This window comes from Paroedura picta, chromosome 5, assembly GCF_049243985.1.
Source record: "Paroedura picta isolate Pp20150507F chromosome 5, Ppicta_v3.0, whole genome shotgun sequence".
Classification (NCBI taxonomy): Eukaryota; Metazoa; Chordata; class Lepidosauria; order Squamata; family Gekkonidae; genus Paroedura; species Paroedura picta.
In genome coordinates, this window is record NC_135373.1 from 67,313,906 (window position 1) to 67,330,034 (window position 16,129).

The 16,129-nt window shown below is 40.9% G+C and overlaps 1 protein-coding gene across 2 annotated transcripts in view; it reads left to right on the top strand.

Annotated features, from left to right (window-relative positions):
* The window catches only part of SLC13A1 (solute carrier family 13 member 1), a 100,033-nt gene that overhangs the window by 28,022 nt on the left and 55,882 nt on the right, over positions 1-16,129 (top strand). Inside the window, exon 2 of one of the 2 annotated variants that reach the window (XM_077338366.1) lies at positions 8,130-8,254. In XM_077338366.1, coding sequence (XP_077194481.1) covers positions 8,130-8,254 — 125 coding nt within the window. Of the gene's footprint in view, positions 1-8,110; positions 8,255-16,129 lie in introns of those variants that run through there. The other variant, XM_077338367.1, reaches the window with a different exon arrangement.

A 16,129-nucleotide genomic window follows, 5' to 3' on the forward strand; every position in this document is an offset into this window, starting at 1 on the left:
TCCCCTCCAATATTGAGATCTCTAACATCGAGATCATTGTTAGATCTATTGTATTGGTGCCACCCTCTTCTGAATATTATTCTCTCCACCAGGCTGAACTAAGATCAGAATTGTGACCACCGCCGCTATATGTTATGTGATATGTTATATGTAACTTTTAATTGGGGTTTTTATGGGGATTTTATTGTGTTTTAACTATTTATGTTGTAAACCGCCCCGAGACCTATTGGGAGAAGGGCGGTCTAAAAATTAAATAATAATAATAATAAAAAAATAATAATAACAGTGACCTCTGCAGACATTTGTGCTCAGGAATTAACACTTGCCTCTAGTACTACGAGACTAAAGCAGTTGTATTTTTTTCCTGCCCAGATTGAAAGTGCCCATAGGGGAGGGGATTTTCAGTTGGGTGTAGTGGATAGGAGTACAGACTTCTAATCTGGCATGCCAGGTTCGATTCTGCACTTCCCCACATGCAGCCAGCTGGCTCACGACAGCACTGATAAAGCTGTTCTGACCGAGCAGTGATATCAGGGCTCTCTCAGCCTCACCCACCTCACAGGGTGTCTGTTGTGGGGAGAGGATAGGGAAGGCGACTGTAAGCCGCTTTGAGCCTCCTTCGGGTAGAGAAAAGCGTCATATAAGAACCAACTCTACTTCTTCTTCTTCTTCTTCTTCTTCTTCTTCTTCTTCTTCTTCTTCTTCTTCTTCTTCTTCTTCTTCTTCTTCTTCTTCTTCTTCTTCTTCTTCATTAGAAAAGTTGTAGGGAAGTATTCCAAAGAGGTATCTGCCCCTTTGCCAGCCCTGTGGCCCCAGTCAGATTTTGTTTGACATGTGATTTATAGGACCAAGTCACATGCTTGGAATTCTAGACACAGAACTACAATATGAAAAGTGACTTCAGTAGTGGTATCATAAACTGCAAGAGAAAGCCTCAGACTTCATCAATAAAAGGATTCTCTAAGATGTGAAGAAAGTAATGGTGTATTTCATGACTATCGCTGTCAAGATTCTAAAGTTGCCTGTTATATGAGATTAGAAAACTTGAATGGAAAGATAATCTTTAAATTATGTTTTTATCAGCATGTTATCTGGGATTTTGGACTGTATCAAACGGAGTATCTTGTCCAGATCACAGGAGGTGATGGTACCTCTGTACTCTGCTGTGGTTCGGCTTCACTTGGAGTACTGTGTTCAGTTTTGGGAACCCCAATTGAAGAAGGATGTAGACAAACTGGAGGGTGTCCAAAGGAGAGCAACAAAGATGGTGGGTGGTTTGGAGACTAAGACATATGAAGAAAGGTTGTGGGAGCTTGGTCTGTTTAGCCTGGGGAGGAGACGACTGAGAGGGGATCTGATAACCATCTTCAAGTATTTAAAAGGGTGCCATAGAGGATGGAGCAGAGCTGTTCTCTCTTGCCCCAGAGAGATGGACCAGGACTAATGGGATGAAATTAATTCAAAAGAAATTTTTTCTAAACATCAAGAAGATGTTCTTGACAGTTAGTGTGGTTTCTCAGTGGAACAGGCTTCCTCAGGAGGTGGTGGGTTCTCCTTTGGAAATGTTTAAACAGAGGCTGGATAGCCATCTGACAGAGAGGCTGATTCTGTGAAGGCTTAAGGGGGTGGCAGGTTACAGTGGATGAGCGATAGGGTTGTCCTGCATAGTGCAGTGGGTTGGACTAGATGACCCATGAGGTCCTTTCCAACTCTATTATTATATGATTCTATTTTTCATTTTGCTTTGCTTTTTAGTGAAATCCGGACTTCTGAAACACAACATTGCATTCCTATGACATACATGCTTGGGTTTTCATTTACAATATTAGCAAAAGGACCTATATCAGTATTCAAAAATATCTTGGTAACTTTAGGGAAAAAGATGAAAACCAGGAACCATCATACATTTCCTTTGTTTACATGTCTATGTTGCCAGGAAATCATTTCAAGCACCAACATTTCAAAGTAAAAAGCCTTTATTAGTTAAATTAAAATTTCTATCTAGCCTGAGCCAGTTCTGTCTCTAAAACCGCCTCCTTTTCTTCCCTCATCCCAGCCCCTTGATAGCCTGTTCACAATGAATGCATGTACAATCCTTGTCGAGTTCTTAATCCATGTGTTGAATTTCCCATCCAAGGCATGGCAACTGTGACTGTCTATTGCTTTAAAAAAAATTATTTCATTGTTGCATTGCTAATATTGTTGTTAGCTGACTTAGGATCTGATGTATTCTCTGGAAAAGCAGGATATAATAATAATAATAATAATAATAATAATAATAATAATAATAATAATAATAATAATAATAATAATAATAATAATAATAATAATAATAATAATAATAGGAAGCTTGCTGGCTGTCCTTGGGCCAGTCACATGCTCTCAGCCTAACATGGACACCAGTCAGAGCCAGGTGGGATTCTCCTGGATCATCACTGACTGTTAGACCCTGTTGTGAGCTTGCTCTCTGATCAGTGTGCCTCGAAGAAAGGGAACTAAAATGCATCTTATTCATTGCAGATGTCTTTTCAGGGGACCTGGAGTGTCTGGAAATGGTTTTGTTTAAGCATCTAGGCTTGGAAGACATGTGCCACCCCAGCCCCCCCCCCCACACACACACACAAACACACACATAGAGCAGAAGGAAAGTGCAAGTGCATATCCGTGCAAAAAGTGCAGTTCAGATTCTGGGAGAGACAGGGAAACAGAAAACTACTTCTGTGCATTCACCAGAAATATCTTGGGAGTGCAGGATCTCTCTCTCCAGTTTGGGATCTGGTATAGGGTAGGAGATACATTGCTCTATAATAATATGCCTGTGTTCCTCCAACAGTGCTTTATCTGTATAGCTGTAATAAAGCAAATGCTACAAAAATACATAAGTTGCACTAGGGTTACCAACTACTTAGAAAAAATATCCTGTCCCTTTAATAGAAGATTAATTGGTTGTTATTTACCAAGTGATGTTATCTACCTGCATGCCTCATTACCATCCACTGAACCTCTGTTAAAGGGATACAGCATTTTATTCTCTATCTTATTCTGCCACTGCGGAATCACCCCAGGCTTGTTGACAGCTCTAGTGCTCTCTCTTCCACAGGGAAACAGCATGGGTAAGCACCATCACTGGAACTATTTGCTGCTCAGAGAACTATAGTCCTTTGCTTTTCTAGAATCTGCACAGGATGGGAATACTATAAAATATTGAATACACATGAATATGTGATGCTTCTTTTATTTAAAATAGAAACCATGTTAATTAGTTTTTGTTTTTTTACCACATCACAATTCCAATTTGTTGAAGACTTTGGGTTAAAATATTCATTTTCGCTATACAGAATCTACAGTCAATATCTAGCTAGCATCTTCCCCCACCCCCTTAGAAAGCAAGGGCAAGAATTGTGCAGAATGACTTGGTAGAAGACGCTTTGGATGTGGGTGAAGACACAGAAAAAGGCCCCAGCTCTAATCCCTGGCACCTCCTTACCTACCAAGCAGTAGGTAATGTGAAGGGCCTCTACCTGAAAACCTGGAGAGCTACTGCCAGTCTCAGTGGACAATACTGACCTTGATAGACCAATGGTCTGAGACAGTCTAAGGCAGCTTTATGTTTGACTTCACAAATAAGCCAGCTTCAGTCCTTGTGCCATATTCTAGCAAATAACTCCAACCTAACAAATCTCAGCAGAACATGACTACCAATTATGATATTTGATGATTCTTGGTTCAATGATATCATCCAAGGGACTCTTTCCTAAACTGCAGCTTTGAGAAGCTGTTAATTTCAGTTCATTTCCCCCTGTATTTTGAAATTACATGTGGTCTGTCTGATCCCAGCACAGAAGAAACAAAATCTTATATTCAGGCACAGATTGAGGCATTGTAAAGGACCAAATTAAGGGTTTTGTTTTACGGAACTTTTCCTGAACTCTGCCCTCATGTTGCTTTGCTCATGTTGCATGTTTTCTTGTCCCTTTCATTTCTGACATGCTACCCCCCCCCCCCACACACACACACACACTTCTTTTGGGACCAGTTTTACCCTGACATTTTTTGGAAATTATTTTGAGTCACTTTTTGTGTGTGTGTAAAGTTTCTTTTGGTTATGTTGGTTCCCCCCACTCCAACTGACCTCCAATCCACTTTTCAATTACTGGTCTTTTATCATTGCAGAGAAACCATGCCCCCTTTTTCTTCCCTGGAAATCAGTGGCTTCATTTTCTTTCTTTTTTCTTTTCTTTTGTTTTAAAAACCCTATCCTATTGCATCCCCCTTCAAGGATCGCTGCCTTGTTGTGGCAAGGGGGCTTGCGTAGTTCAGTGAAGCTATGAGCTATACCGTGCAGGGCCACCCAAGACGGACAGGTCATAGCTGAGAGCTCTGATCCACTGGAGAAGGAAATGGCAAACCACTCCAGTATCTTTGCCATGAAAACTCTATGGACAGTTCCAATAGGCATAACGATATGACGCCGGAAGATGAGCCCCTCAGGTTGGAAGGTGTCCAATATGCTACTGGGGATGAGCAGACGGCTAGTACGAGTAGCGCCAGAATGAATGAAGCGACTGGGCCAAAGCCGAAAGGACGCTCAGTTGTGGAAGTAACTGGTGGCGAAAAGATAGTCCGATGCTGTAAAGATTTTTATTCCATAGGAACCTGGAACGTCAGATCCATGAATCAAGGTAAGCTGGACGTGGTCAAACAAGAAATGACAAGACTGAACATCGACATTTTAGGAATCAGTGAACTAAAATGGACAGGAATGGGTGAATTTAATTCAGATGACCATCAGGTATACTACTGTGGACAAGAATCTCGCAGAAGAAATGGAGTAGCCTTCATAATCAATAAGAGAGTAGGAAAAGCAGTCTTGGGATACAATCCCCAAAATGACAGAATGATCTCAGTTCGAATCCAAGGCAAACCATTCAACATCACAGTGATCCAGGTCTATGCTCCAACCACTGCTGCTGAAGAGGATGAAGTTGATCAGTTCTATGAAGCCCTACAACACCTTCTAGAAGCAACGCCAAAAAATGATGTGCTTATCATCATGGGGGATTGGAATGCTAAAGTAGGAAGCCAAAAGATAACCGGGATAACAGGCAAGTTTGGCCTTGGAGTACAAAATGAAGCAGGGCACAGGCTGGTAGAATTTTGTCAAGAGAATACAATGGTCATAGCAAACACTCTTTTCCAACAACCCAAGAGACGACTCTACACATGGACATCACCAGACGGTCAACACAGAAATCAGATTGACTATGTGCTCTGCAGCCAAAGATGGAAAAGTTCTATACAGGCAATAAAAACAAGACCAGGAGCTGATTGTGGTTCAGATCATGAGCTTCTTGTTGCAAAATTTAGGCTTAAATTAAAGAAAGTAGGGAAAAGCACTAGGCCACTCAGGTATGAACTAAATCATATCCCCGACGAATACACAGTAGAGGTGACAAATAGATTTAAGGAATTAGATCTGATAGACAGAGTGCCTGAAGAACTATGGACTGAGGTTTGCAACATTGTACAAGAGGTAGCAACTAAAACCATCCCAAAGAAAAAGAAATGCAAGAAATCAAAATGGCTGTCTGAGGAAGCTTTACAAATAGCTAAGGAGAGAAGGGAAGTGAAAGGCAAGGGAGAAAGAGAAAGATACACCCAATTGAATGCAGAATTCCAGAGAAAAGCTAGAAGAGATAAGAATGCCTTCTTAAATGAACAGTGCAAACAAATAGAAGAAAACAATAGAATGGGGAGGACCAGAGATCTTTTCAAGAAAATTGGAGATATGAAGAGAACGTTTCATGCAAAGATGGGTATGATAAGGGACCAAAATGGTAGGGACCTCACAGAAGCAGAAGAGATTAAACAAAGGTGGCAAAATTATACAGAACAACTATACAAGAGCGAGCTTAACATCCCTGATGACCACAATGGGGTAGTTACTGACCTGGAGCCAGACATCCTGGAATGTGAAGTCAAATGGGCCTTAGGAAGTCTGAGCAACAATAAAGCTAGTGGTGGTGACAGCATTCCAGTTGAACTATTCAAAATCTTAAAGGATGATGCAGTAAAAGTGCTACACTCAATATGCCAGCAAATTTGGAAAACTCAACAATGGCCACAGGATTGGAAAAGGTCAGTTTACATTCCAATCCCAAAGAAGGGCAATGCCAAAGAATGTTCAAACTACCGCACCATTGCACTAATTTCTCATGCTAGCAAAGTTATGCTCAAAATCCTACAAGCTAGGCTCCAGCAATATGTGGACCGAGAACTTCCAGAAGTACAGGCAGGATTTCAAAGAGGCAGAGGAACTAGAGATCAAATTGCCAACATACGCTGGATCATGGAGAAAGCTAGGGAGTACCAGAAGAACGTCTACTTCTGCTTCATTGACTATGCTAAAGCCTTTGATTGTGTGGAGAACAACAAATTGTGGCAAGTTCTTAAAGAGATGGGAATACCAGAGCATCTTATTTGTCTCTTGAGAAATTTATATGCAGGTCAAGAAGCAACAGTGAGAACTGAACATGGAATCACTGACTGGTTCAAAATTGAGAAAGGAGTTCGGCAAGGCTGTATACTGTCGCCTTGCCTATTTAACTTGTATGCAGAGCACATCATGAGAAATGCGGGATTAGAGGAGTCACAAATTGGGATCAAGATTGCAGGGAAAAATATCAACAACCTCAGATATGCAGATGATACCACTCTAATGGCAGAAAGTGAAGAGGAACTAAAGAGCCTGTTGATGCAGGTGAAGGAGGAGAGTGCAAAAGTTGGCTTGAAACTCAACATCAAGAAAACAAAGATCATGGCATCCGGCCCTCTCAATTCCTGGCAAATAGATGGGGAAGAAATGGAGATAGTGACAGATTTTATTTTCCTGGGCTCCAAGATCACTGCAGATGGGGACTGCAGCAAAGAAATTAAAACACGCTTGCTCCTGGGGAGGAAAGCTAAGGCAAATCTAGACAGCATCCTAAAAAGCAGAGACATCACCTTGCCAACAAAAGTGCGTTTAGTCAAGGCTATGGTATTCCCAGTTGCAATGTATGGCTGCGAAAGTTGGACCATAAGGAAGGCCGAGCGTCAAAGAATTGAGGCTTTTGAACTCTGGTGCTGGAGAAGACTCTTGCGAGTCCCTTGGACTGCAAGGCGAACAAACTGGTCAGTCCTAGAGGAGATCAACCCTGACTGCTCTTTAGAAGGCCAGATCCTGAAGATGAAACTCAAATACTTTGGCCACCTCATGAGAAGGAAGGACTCCCTGGAGAAGAGCCTAATGCTGGGAGCGATCGAGGGCAAAAGAAGAAGGGGACGACAGAGAATGAGGTGGCTGGATGGAGTCACTGAAGCAGTAGGTGCAAACTTAAATGGACTCCGGGGAATGGTAGAGGACAGGAAGGCCTGGAGGATCATTGTCCATGTGGTCACAATGGGTCGGACACGACTTCGCACATAACAACAACAACATCCTATTGCATGGTACCAGTTTTTTTTAATATAACACCTTTCCAAAAACTTATTGTTTTATTAAAATTACTTTGTATTTAGAGTTGTCAAATGGTGATTTAGACAGATGTGTATGTGCCATATTGTTTTTGGAAACTTTGTGTAACTTTCTGTTTTGTGCAGTGGCAAATGGTGATTCTTGTACCTGCATGTTTATCTACAACTGATCCAAGAATCACTTCGTGGTAACCCTTCAGCTAATCACTGGCATGCATGAACTGTACTGTTCAATCAAGATACTTTACATTTTAGGCAGTATCTTCTCTCTTCAACAATGCTATTCTTTCAGAATATCCAGATGGCCCAGGGTTTCGAGAACTCATCCCAGTGTAAAAAACAAAATATAACTTTGAGTGATAAGCCAATGGGGTGAGAATATAAACCATTTTATCTTAAAAGGAGGGAAAGTGCAGATTATTCAGTTGCTAGTGAATGTCACTCTTATCTCTGGTGTTAAAGAAGACACTAAAACAATAAAGGACAAGATTTATTTTTAACTTAGCTTGACTGAAGCCTCTGTTGAAAAGGCTAAAGGTGATAGCTTAGAGAAATATTAATCAGACACATCTACTTAAGGTCCAGTCTAATTTTTATGTTTTCTATTTCTACAGACAAGCCGAGACACCAACCCATAATAATGAGGTTTCTGAGACTACTTTTAGCCTACCGTCGATTTCTGCTAATTCTTTTAACTCCCCTTCTACTACTTCCATTGCCTCTCATCATTAGAACCAAAGTAAGTGGATCTACTTGTTTACGTTCCCCTAACTCCCCCCTCCCCTCCAAAAACCCTGAAATGTTTCATCTGCCCAGTGTTTTACTTCAAGAAATTCTAAGAACTTGGATATGTGGATGGGCTGAAAGTTAAGGCAAGCTTTTTACGTTTTTCATTGTTTCCTTTATGGACAAAACTAATCAGCTGAGATCCATATTTTCTAAAAAATCTCACTGACGTACTGGATTTGGGTGACTTATTTACTACTTTCTTCAATTTAAGCCTAAATTTTGCAACAAGAAGCTGATGGTCTGAACCACAATCAGCTCCTGGTCTTGTTTTTATTGACTGTATAGAACTTATCCATCTTTGGCTGCAGAGCACATAGTCAATCTGATTTCTGTGTTGACCGTCTGGTGATGTCCATGTGTAGAGTCATCTCTTGGGTTGTTGGAAAAGAGTGTTTGCTATGACCATTGTGTTCTCTTGACAAAATTCTACCAGCCTGTGCCCTGCTTCATTTTGTACTCCAAGGCCAAACTTGCCTGTTATCCCGGTTATCTTTTGGCTTCCTACTTTAGCATTCCAGTCCCCATAATGATAAGCACATCATTTTTTGGCGTTGCTTCTAGAAGGTGTTGTAGGGCTTCATAGAACTGGTCAACTTCATCCTCTTCAGCAGCAGTGGTTGGGGCATAAACCTGGATTACTGTGATGTTGAATGGTTTGCCTTGGATTCAAACTGAGATCATTCTGTCATTTTGGGGATTGTATCCCAAGACTGCTTTTCCTACTCTCTTATTGATTATGAAGGCTACTCCATTTCTTCTGTGAGATTCTTGTCCACAGTAGTATACCTGATGGTCATCTGAATTAAATTCACCCTGAATATGTTACCAACAGGTCAAATCAATGCAAGTGTCAGCTGTCATACAGCTTGTAGTTTACGAAAACTGACTATAAGTCATCAGTATTTAGGAAAGGTTCTGACTGTAGCACATAAGTCCAATGTTTTACATTGAGGCCATCATGCTGACTAATTGCAAAATGCTAAAGTAAAGTAGGAAATAGTGACTTATTTACTATTAAAGAAATATGGCCTTTTATGCTGCTATCAGAGTAAGACATTTATCAGATATTAAGAGCATTAATGGTTGAAATACTAGCTCTAGTACAACAAGAACAAAACTCCTGTTGACTTCAGATAAAATGTAGGTTTTCAGCCTGCTCATAGATTCTTCAAATTTGTATTGCTATTAACTTTAATAGAATCATAGAGTTGGAAGGGACCTCCAGCATTATCTGGTCCAATCCCCTGAACAATGCAACTTCCTGCTCACCCACAGTAGCCCCAGTTTCATGCCCAAGTGATCCCTCCCACCAAAAATCTCCAGAATCCATCCTGGCCTGTAGGAAATTCACCTACCATCCCACAGTGGGGATCAGCAGTTCCCTGGGTTTGCAAGGAAGGGCCCCAAGAGACAAACAGTGGTGCATCCCTTCCTGCCCAACCACTTAAAATCAGCATTCCTGTCAGATAACTATCTAGCCTCTGGTTACAAACTTCCAAAGAAGGGTAACCCCCACCTCCAACTTTCTGGGACTTCCTCTTCCCATAAATATACAGCACAATATTGTCCCCTCCAGTTGGGAAAAGGAACACCACCATCCCTCCACCTTATCCTTATTTGGAGTAGAATGTTCTAGGCAGGCGTTCTGTGTGCCTTTTGAAAACACGGAATAACAGACTACCTATTGATTTCGACTTTCCATGTCCAAGATGCTTGTGTGTATCTGTGTCTGTGTGCGTGCATGCATTCTGACTAACACCAGGTTTTGATACATGGCCTCATGCATCATTTGGTGTAGTCAGGCACTGACTTGCACATTACTAAAAAGCAGTACCATTGCGACAGTCTTTAAAAACCTGTGGTTGGTGAAGTAGGCATGTAGGCTAATGTACCCAGAGAAGGAAGATATTTGAAGAAGTGAGCTTGTACACGAAAGCTTATATCTTAAATAAAAACTTTGATGGTCTTAAAGGTGCTACTGGGCTCACACTTTGTTCTTGGAACTAGCCTATCAGCAAAGAGGCTAGCATGCTACTCATTAGCAGGGACATGCCTTCGAAAAGCTACAACTGCTCATGGGCATTTTATTTATTGTTTACATATTATATATCAGTCTGTCATGTACTCCAAAAGCCAATAATGTAATTGCCTATGAAATGGGTTTGTTTTTCCTGTTGGTCTGAAATTTGGCAGGGAGGGTCTCTTAGGCAACAATCGTTTATTTAATTACTTTGGTTATAGCCTGCCTTTCTTGCAGAGATTTAAGATGAATTGCACAAAGACTGCACTAAGAACAGGATAAAATACACAACCAACAGTGAATAAACCTAGGCTGGAAATTAGAGAACAAGGCAGAAAAAATAGTATAATGCATACAAACAATGAAACAGAGCTGGAGTTCTAAACTTCAACACAAGGCACTAAAAACAGCATAATATATACAAGGAACAAAGCAATGCAAAATTTCTATGACATTGACTACAGCTGTATTCTTTATTTTAAGAATGCCCTGCAACTCTTGAGAATTTGTTCTGAATTGATTAGGGGGAAAATTGACAGCTGGGATTGTGTTTTTTCATTGAAATGAATGAAAACAAAACAAAAATTAACAAAATAAGCACAACTAATGAGCTGTATTCAACAGTTATAAGAGAGAAGAGTCCCTTTGCCACTGAAAAACCCATAACTTCGGGACTGTGGGATGAATGTGATCAAATGCCACATAGAATGGTGGCTAACATGAGGAAGGGACTGAGTGGAAATAAAGAATTCATCCAATATAGTTTGAATAACTTATTTAGTAAAAGTGAACCTCATTGTTAAGAGACAGAACACACAGAAAATAACACCTTTTGATTTGGAGATGACTATGAGGAATGATGAGAATAACTGATGTTATTATGAAGGATAATGGAGAGTGCCCATTAGAGACACTTTCCATACAAACAAGGCCCTGAACTAGATGGCCTCAGATGGCCCAGTCTCATCAGATCTCAGAAGCTAAGTAGGGCTGGACAGGAGGAGTTTAAGGGCTAGTGGGGCCCGTAGCACCAGAGCCAGTTTAAGGATTCATGGGGCCCTAGTAGAGTAAAATTTTGGGGGGAGCAGCCAGACTGGGGGTAGAAGGACCCTCTATAGTGGAAATGGGTGAGTGTCATTAAATACTGAAAAGGAGGGAGGAGAGAGGCTATAACCCTGATCCATGGGGGTGAAGGCACTGTGTGGGGTACCTGGAAGTGTGGGGCCCATAGCATGTGCTACATGGATAAACTGGCCCTGGGGCTGGGCCAGGTTAGTAGTTGTATGAGTGACAACCAAGGAAGATCTAGGTTGCTGTGTAGAGGCAGGCAGTGGCACCTCTGAACGTCTCTTGCCTTGAAAACCCTATGGGGTTGGCAAGAGTCAGCCTTTTTTCCACCACCACCACCACCACCACCACCACCACCAGAACTTTGTCTTTCTTGTTCATGGGTTCATGGGTCTGCTTACTCCACTATGTTGTGATTTGGCACAGGGTGCTTCAAATTATCCGAATGCATTGCATGGTATTTAGCAGATATACCTTTGACATTGTGCTCAGTTATGCTCATGGGTGATTGGAACCTTAGTCATACTAGATGCACTAACAGGTGAAACTTAGCAGCAGTGGACATCATTCTAAGAAACTAAGCCTTCTTTGATAACTATGCAGTTAGATGTGCATGATTACAGAAAAGGGGGAGTGGCTTGAAGGAGGCATTGAGATAGTGGTTGTAATTTCCTTTGGCTTTTGTAAGTTGTCATCACTTCCAGTTTTTGATTATTCTTTTGCTTCTTGTGCACTAATTACTATTCAAAACAGTTTTATGCATACATGTCCTTTGGTAATTTGCTCTGGTCTCTTCTTATGAATCATATATGAGATTCCATTGCAGCATCCTCCCATTCATGTGATAGCATTGTGGACTCAGATCAGAAGATGGGGTGGTACCTCCTCAGCAGTTTTCTCACTGGTACCCATACCAACCCATTTCAGCTGGTGCGGTAGGAGTTGCAGTGGCTAGAATGGCAGAGTAGGATTTGAAAGACCTAGGTTTGAATTTCTTCACTGGTTGACCTTGGGCCAGTCAAATACTCCCAGCCTAACCTTACCCCACATGGCTTTTGTGAGGATAAAATGGAGGTGAGAATAATGGGACACCATTGAGGAGAAAAGCAGGGAGGAGTTAAATGAAGTAAATAAGTTAACCCTTTGCATTGCTGGATTTGACTTTTCTTCTTTAAGGTGATATTTGAGAAATGTTCTCACATGGCCTTCTTATGCTTTCCTTTTCTTTCTCAGACAAAGTAATTGTGTAAAAATGACATCGTTGGTTTCTTTCTCTTTAAAGGATTACAAGCAATAAAACAGAGATGAATAAATCTTTCTTGTTTACAATCTTATTGAAATGTAGCCCTGCCTGAGAGATAGATAATATTGTTTCAGGCATAGAATTTAACTACGCTCAATCTGTTATTTTAATGACTAATCCTTCTAGTTAAGGTTCCCCTGATCATTTGAGGCATTGTTCAAATGGTGAAAAAGGGCTTACTTTAGAATCTTGAATATGTATATCATTTGTCTTTACTTCGATTTGCTTGAGAAGGAAATTTGTTTTGCAGCTGCATTGATAGCTGGCACTGAGAAGATCCTTCTTCACTGACTTGCAGGGTGGGAGTCCCGGGCTAATAAATATACTCACAACAGTGCTGGCATGAAAAGAGGTCACAACTTTATTAACAACAACCCTAAGAGGGTTGGCATGGCAGAGGGTTAGGAACTGGAACAGTCAGCCAGCTGCCCTAATATTCAATGGCAACAGCTTAAGCCCTTCCCACCCCAATTCCCATATGGGAATGCGGGTCCCCAAGCTGCTGCCCTTCCTATCCAGGAAAGTGTCCCAACCTGAATGCCAGAGGAGGACCTCTTCTGGACCCATCCAGTGCCAACTGGCTCTGTGAAATCCATGCCTCACTCACAGCCTGCCACCTCTTTAAAGAGGCCCGTTTCCTGAGGAGTAGGCCATGCAGGGCGTACTTCCCACCAAACCAGCACCATCCCCTGCCAACCCGCAATTGCGATGAATTAGCAATGAAACAGTAACCACAACATATGTGCCCCCTTAGCCAGTCACCCATGGCATACAACTGCCAACCATATAATTGCTAGGGAAGCAGGGTGGGAAGCTTGTCTGCATCCTGGCCAAAGAGGGCAGGCAGAGCACGAGGCATGTGACTGCACATGCACTTTCCCCCTTCAGTCAATCCCAGGGCTCCACATTGCCCTAGCAGCATGTGGCCCTGGGCCATACTCCTCCTCCCAGCATATTCCCCACCTGCCCCACCCACCACAGCAATGGCGTTCTTGGATTAATCTGGGCCACAAATTGTGAATATTACACCCTAGCAAAGTCTGTTCTAGAGAACACTGAACTTTTATTTTATTTTATTTATTTTTAGATTTCTATACCACCGCTTTCCAAGGTCTTGCAGTGGTTTACAACAATACTAAAAATACAATAAAATCCATAAAAACACAATGTAATAACAATTTCAAATTAATCACAATTAAACAGATGATGATTTAAATCTTATAACAGCCCTGACCCTCACTCCCCTCCATTCATTCCAAGGGTCAGTTCTCTTGCACTAGGAGTGAAGCCAGATCTAATCAACTTCAGGGGGGGATCCTCTGGTGAAAACACCCGGATACCACCCCAGCCCCAACCATATGCCTGGCACAAGAGTTCCGTCTTGCAGCTCATTCCACCAGGCTGGGGCCAGGGCCAAAAAGGCCCTGGCCCTGGTTGAGGCCAGACAAATGTTCCAGAGGCCTGGGACAACAAGCAGGTTCATACCCACAGAGCAAAGAGCCCTGCAGGGGGCATAAGCAACTAAGCGGTCCCACAGGTAAGTAGGATTCAGGCTACGTAAAGCCTTAAAGTTTAATACCAATACCTTGAACTTGACTCGGAAGCAGACTGGTAGACAGAATTCTTACCATAAACTACTACTCCTAAGTGTCTTTTGCTTTAACATGTTGCAGTCATGTGGAAGCCAGTATGCCCCCTTGTGCTATCCTACACAATTGGGTAGCAAGGCCCCACATGATCAGCTTGACTTCTGTGGTTGTACCAGTCACAAACATACAATCATCTTCAATCACAACTTAAGGAAACAAGTCAGATGTAATTGCAAATGTATGCAAAGAAGATGTAATAATAACCCTAAAGAAGAATGTACACAAGATTATTTACAACATACATTAGATTTTGAATTAGAGACACCATAACATGGGGAAATATTCTAGAACTTAGACTGTATCAGTATGTCTAAGTTCTAGGTTAACCTACGCTATATGTTTTGGAGCATGTTGAAACCAGGTTTACAGACTCATAGACGCATAGATACAAAATCTGCCTAATTAGGTAACCTCCAAACTTGATTACTTTAGAGACACTATAGGCCAATATATATTATCATATGGTGGTAATAAAGACGCAGGGGGGGGGATAAACTCCCAGCATTTCATTTTTTTTCAACTCAAACAACTAGTACATGCACTTTTAAGGAAATAAGCAGGATTAAGATTTAAAACGTCCTTTGAATTATTGTTCTCTGGTAATGTGAAAGGTCCATTGCTGCATTTTTGGCAAATTAATATGGAACGTAGCCCACTAAACTATACTAGAAAATGGGGAGAGGATGTGCAAATTACAATCACAGAAGAAGAATGGGGTTGGCTTTGAGAAAGAGCTGTTCCTAGACCACAGTCAATCAGTTTTAAATAAAACATATATAAGTTATTTCTCCAAAGGCACCTATGTAAACCACCCTGAGCCTTAGGGGAGGGCGGTATACAAATGTAATAAAATAAATAAGCAAATAAATAAATTAATTAATAAGTATTAATTATTATCACTTTTATATATAAGACAACAGAGGATAAGCGCTAGAAATGTTAGAGTTTCTCAGCAGTTGTGTTCCCTCTGTTTTTGGTCTTGCCCTAAGAGTCAAATATTTTTGGAAGACTATGGTGAATTCTGTTAATAAAATGCTAGGTTGGGAAATATATTTTGAACTAAAATTAATTCTTCTGTTGTTTTCTTTAGAGCTTTATGTAGATTTGGAATCAGTACTAAGTTTATTTACAACCTCAAGGGTAGTTATTGCAATGAATTAGAAAAAATTAGAATCACCAACTATCAGTGAGTGGTATAACAAGATTTGTTTTATTGCACTTTTATCTAAATAAATATACTATCCAAGGTCTAGTAGGAGTTAACCTTTGGAACCTGGTTTTAAATATTGGATATTACTCACTTTTGGAAAATGAAAAAAAAATATGATAAGATATACCCATTTACTTGTTATAACTTCTTGTACAAACACTGGGGAATTTGTTTTGCGTATGTATTTATATTTATATGACTCTTTGCACTGAGTGTATGTTTGTATTGAAATAATTAAAATACTTATTTTAATATTCCTGATACTTTTGCTGTTGTTTTTATGGCACTGTTTTTACTATGAGAGCTGCCTTAAGAAGGACTCTGGAGAAGTGGCACCTACATAGTCTAAATAAATAGATATACATAAATATCCAGAATACATGAACGTTGGAAGTAAACACAGTTTACCTTGGAGAATATTTTTCATTGGCATTCATGGAGGCTCACGTTATTGCTAAGAAAACCAGATGGCCATGGGAGGTAGTCACATTGCTAAGATTTTGATCACTGAAGCACAGTAGGGCTTTGAGGTTTGGGGTGTTAAAATAAAAATAAACCTGTCCAGAAGTTATCCC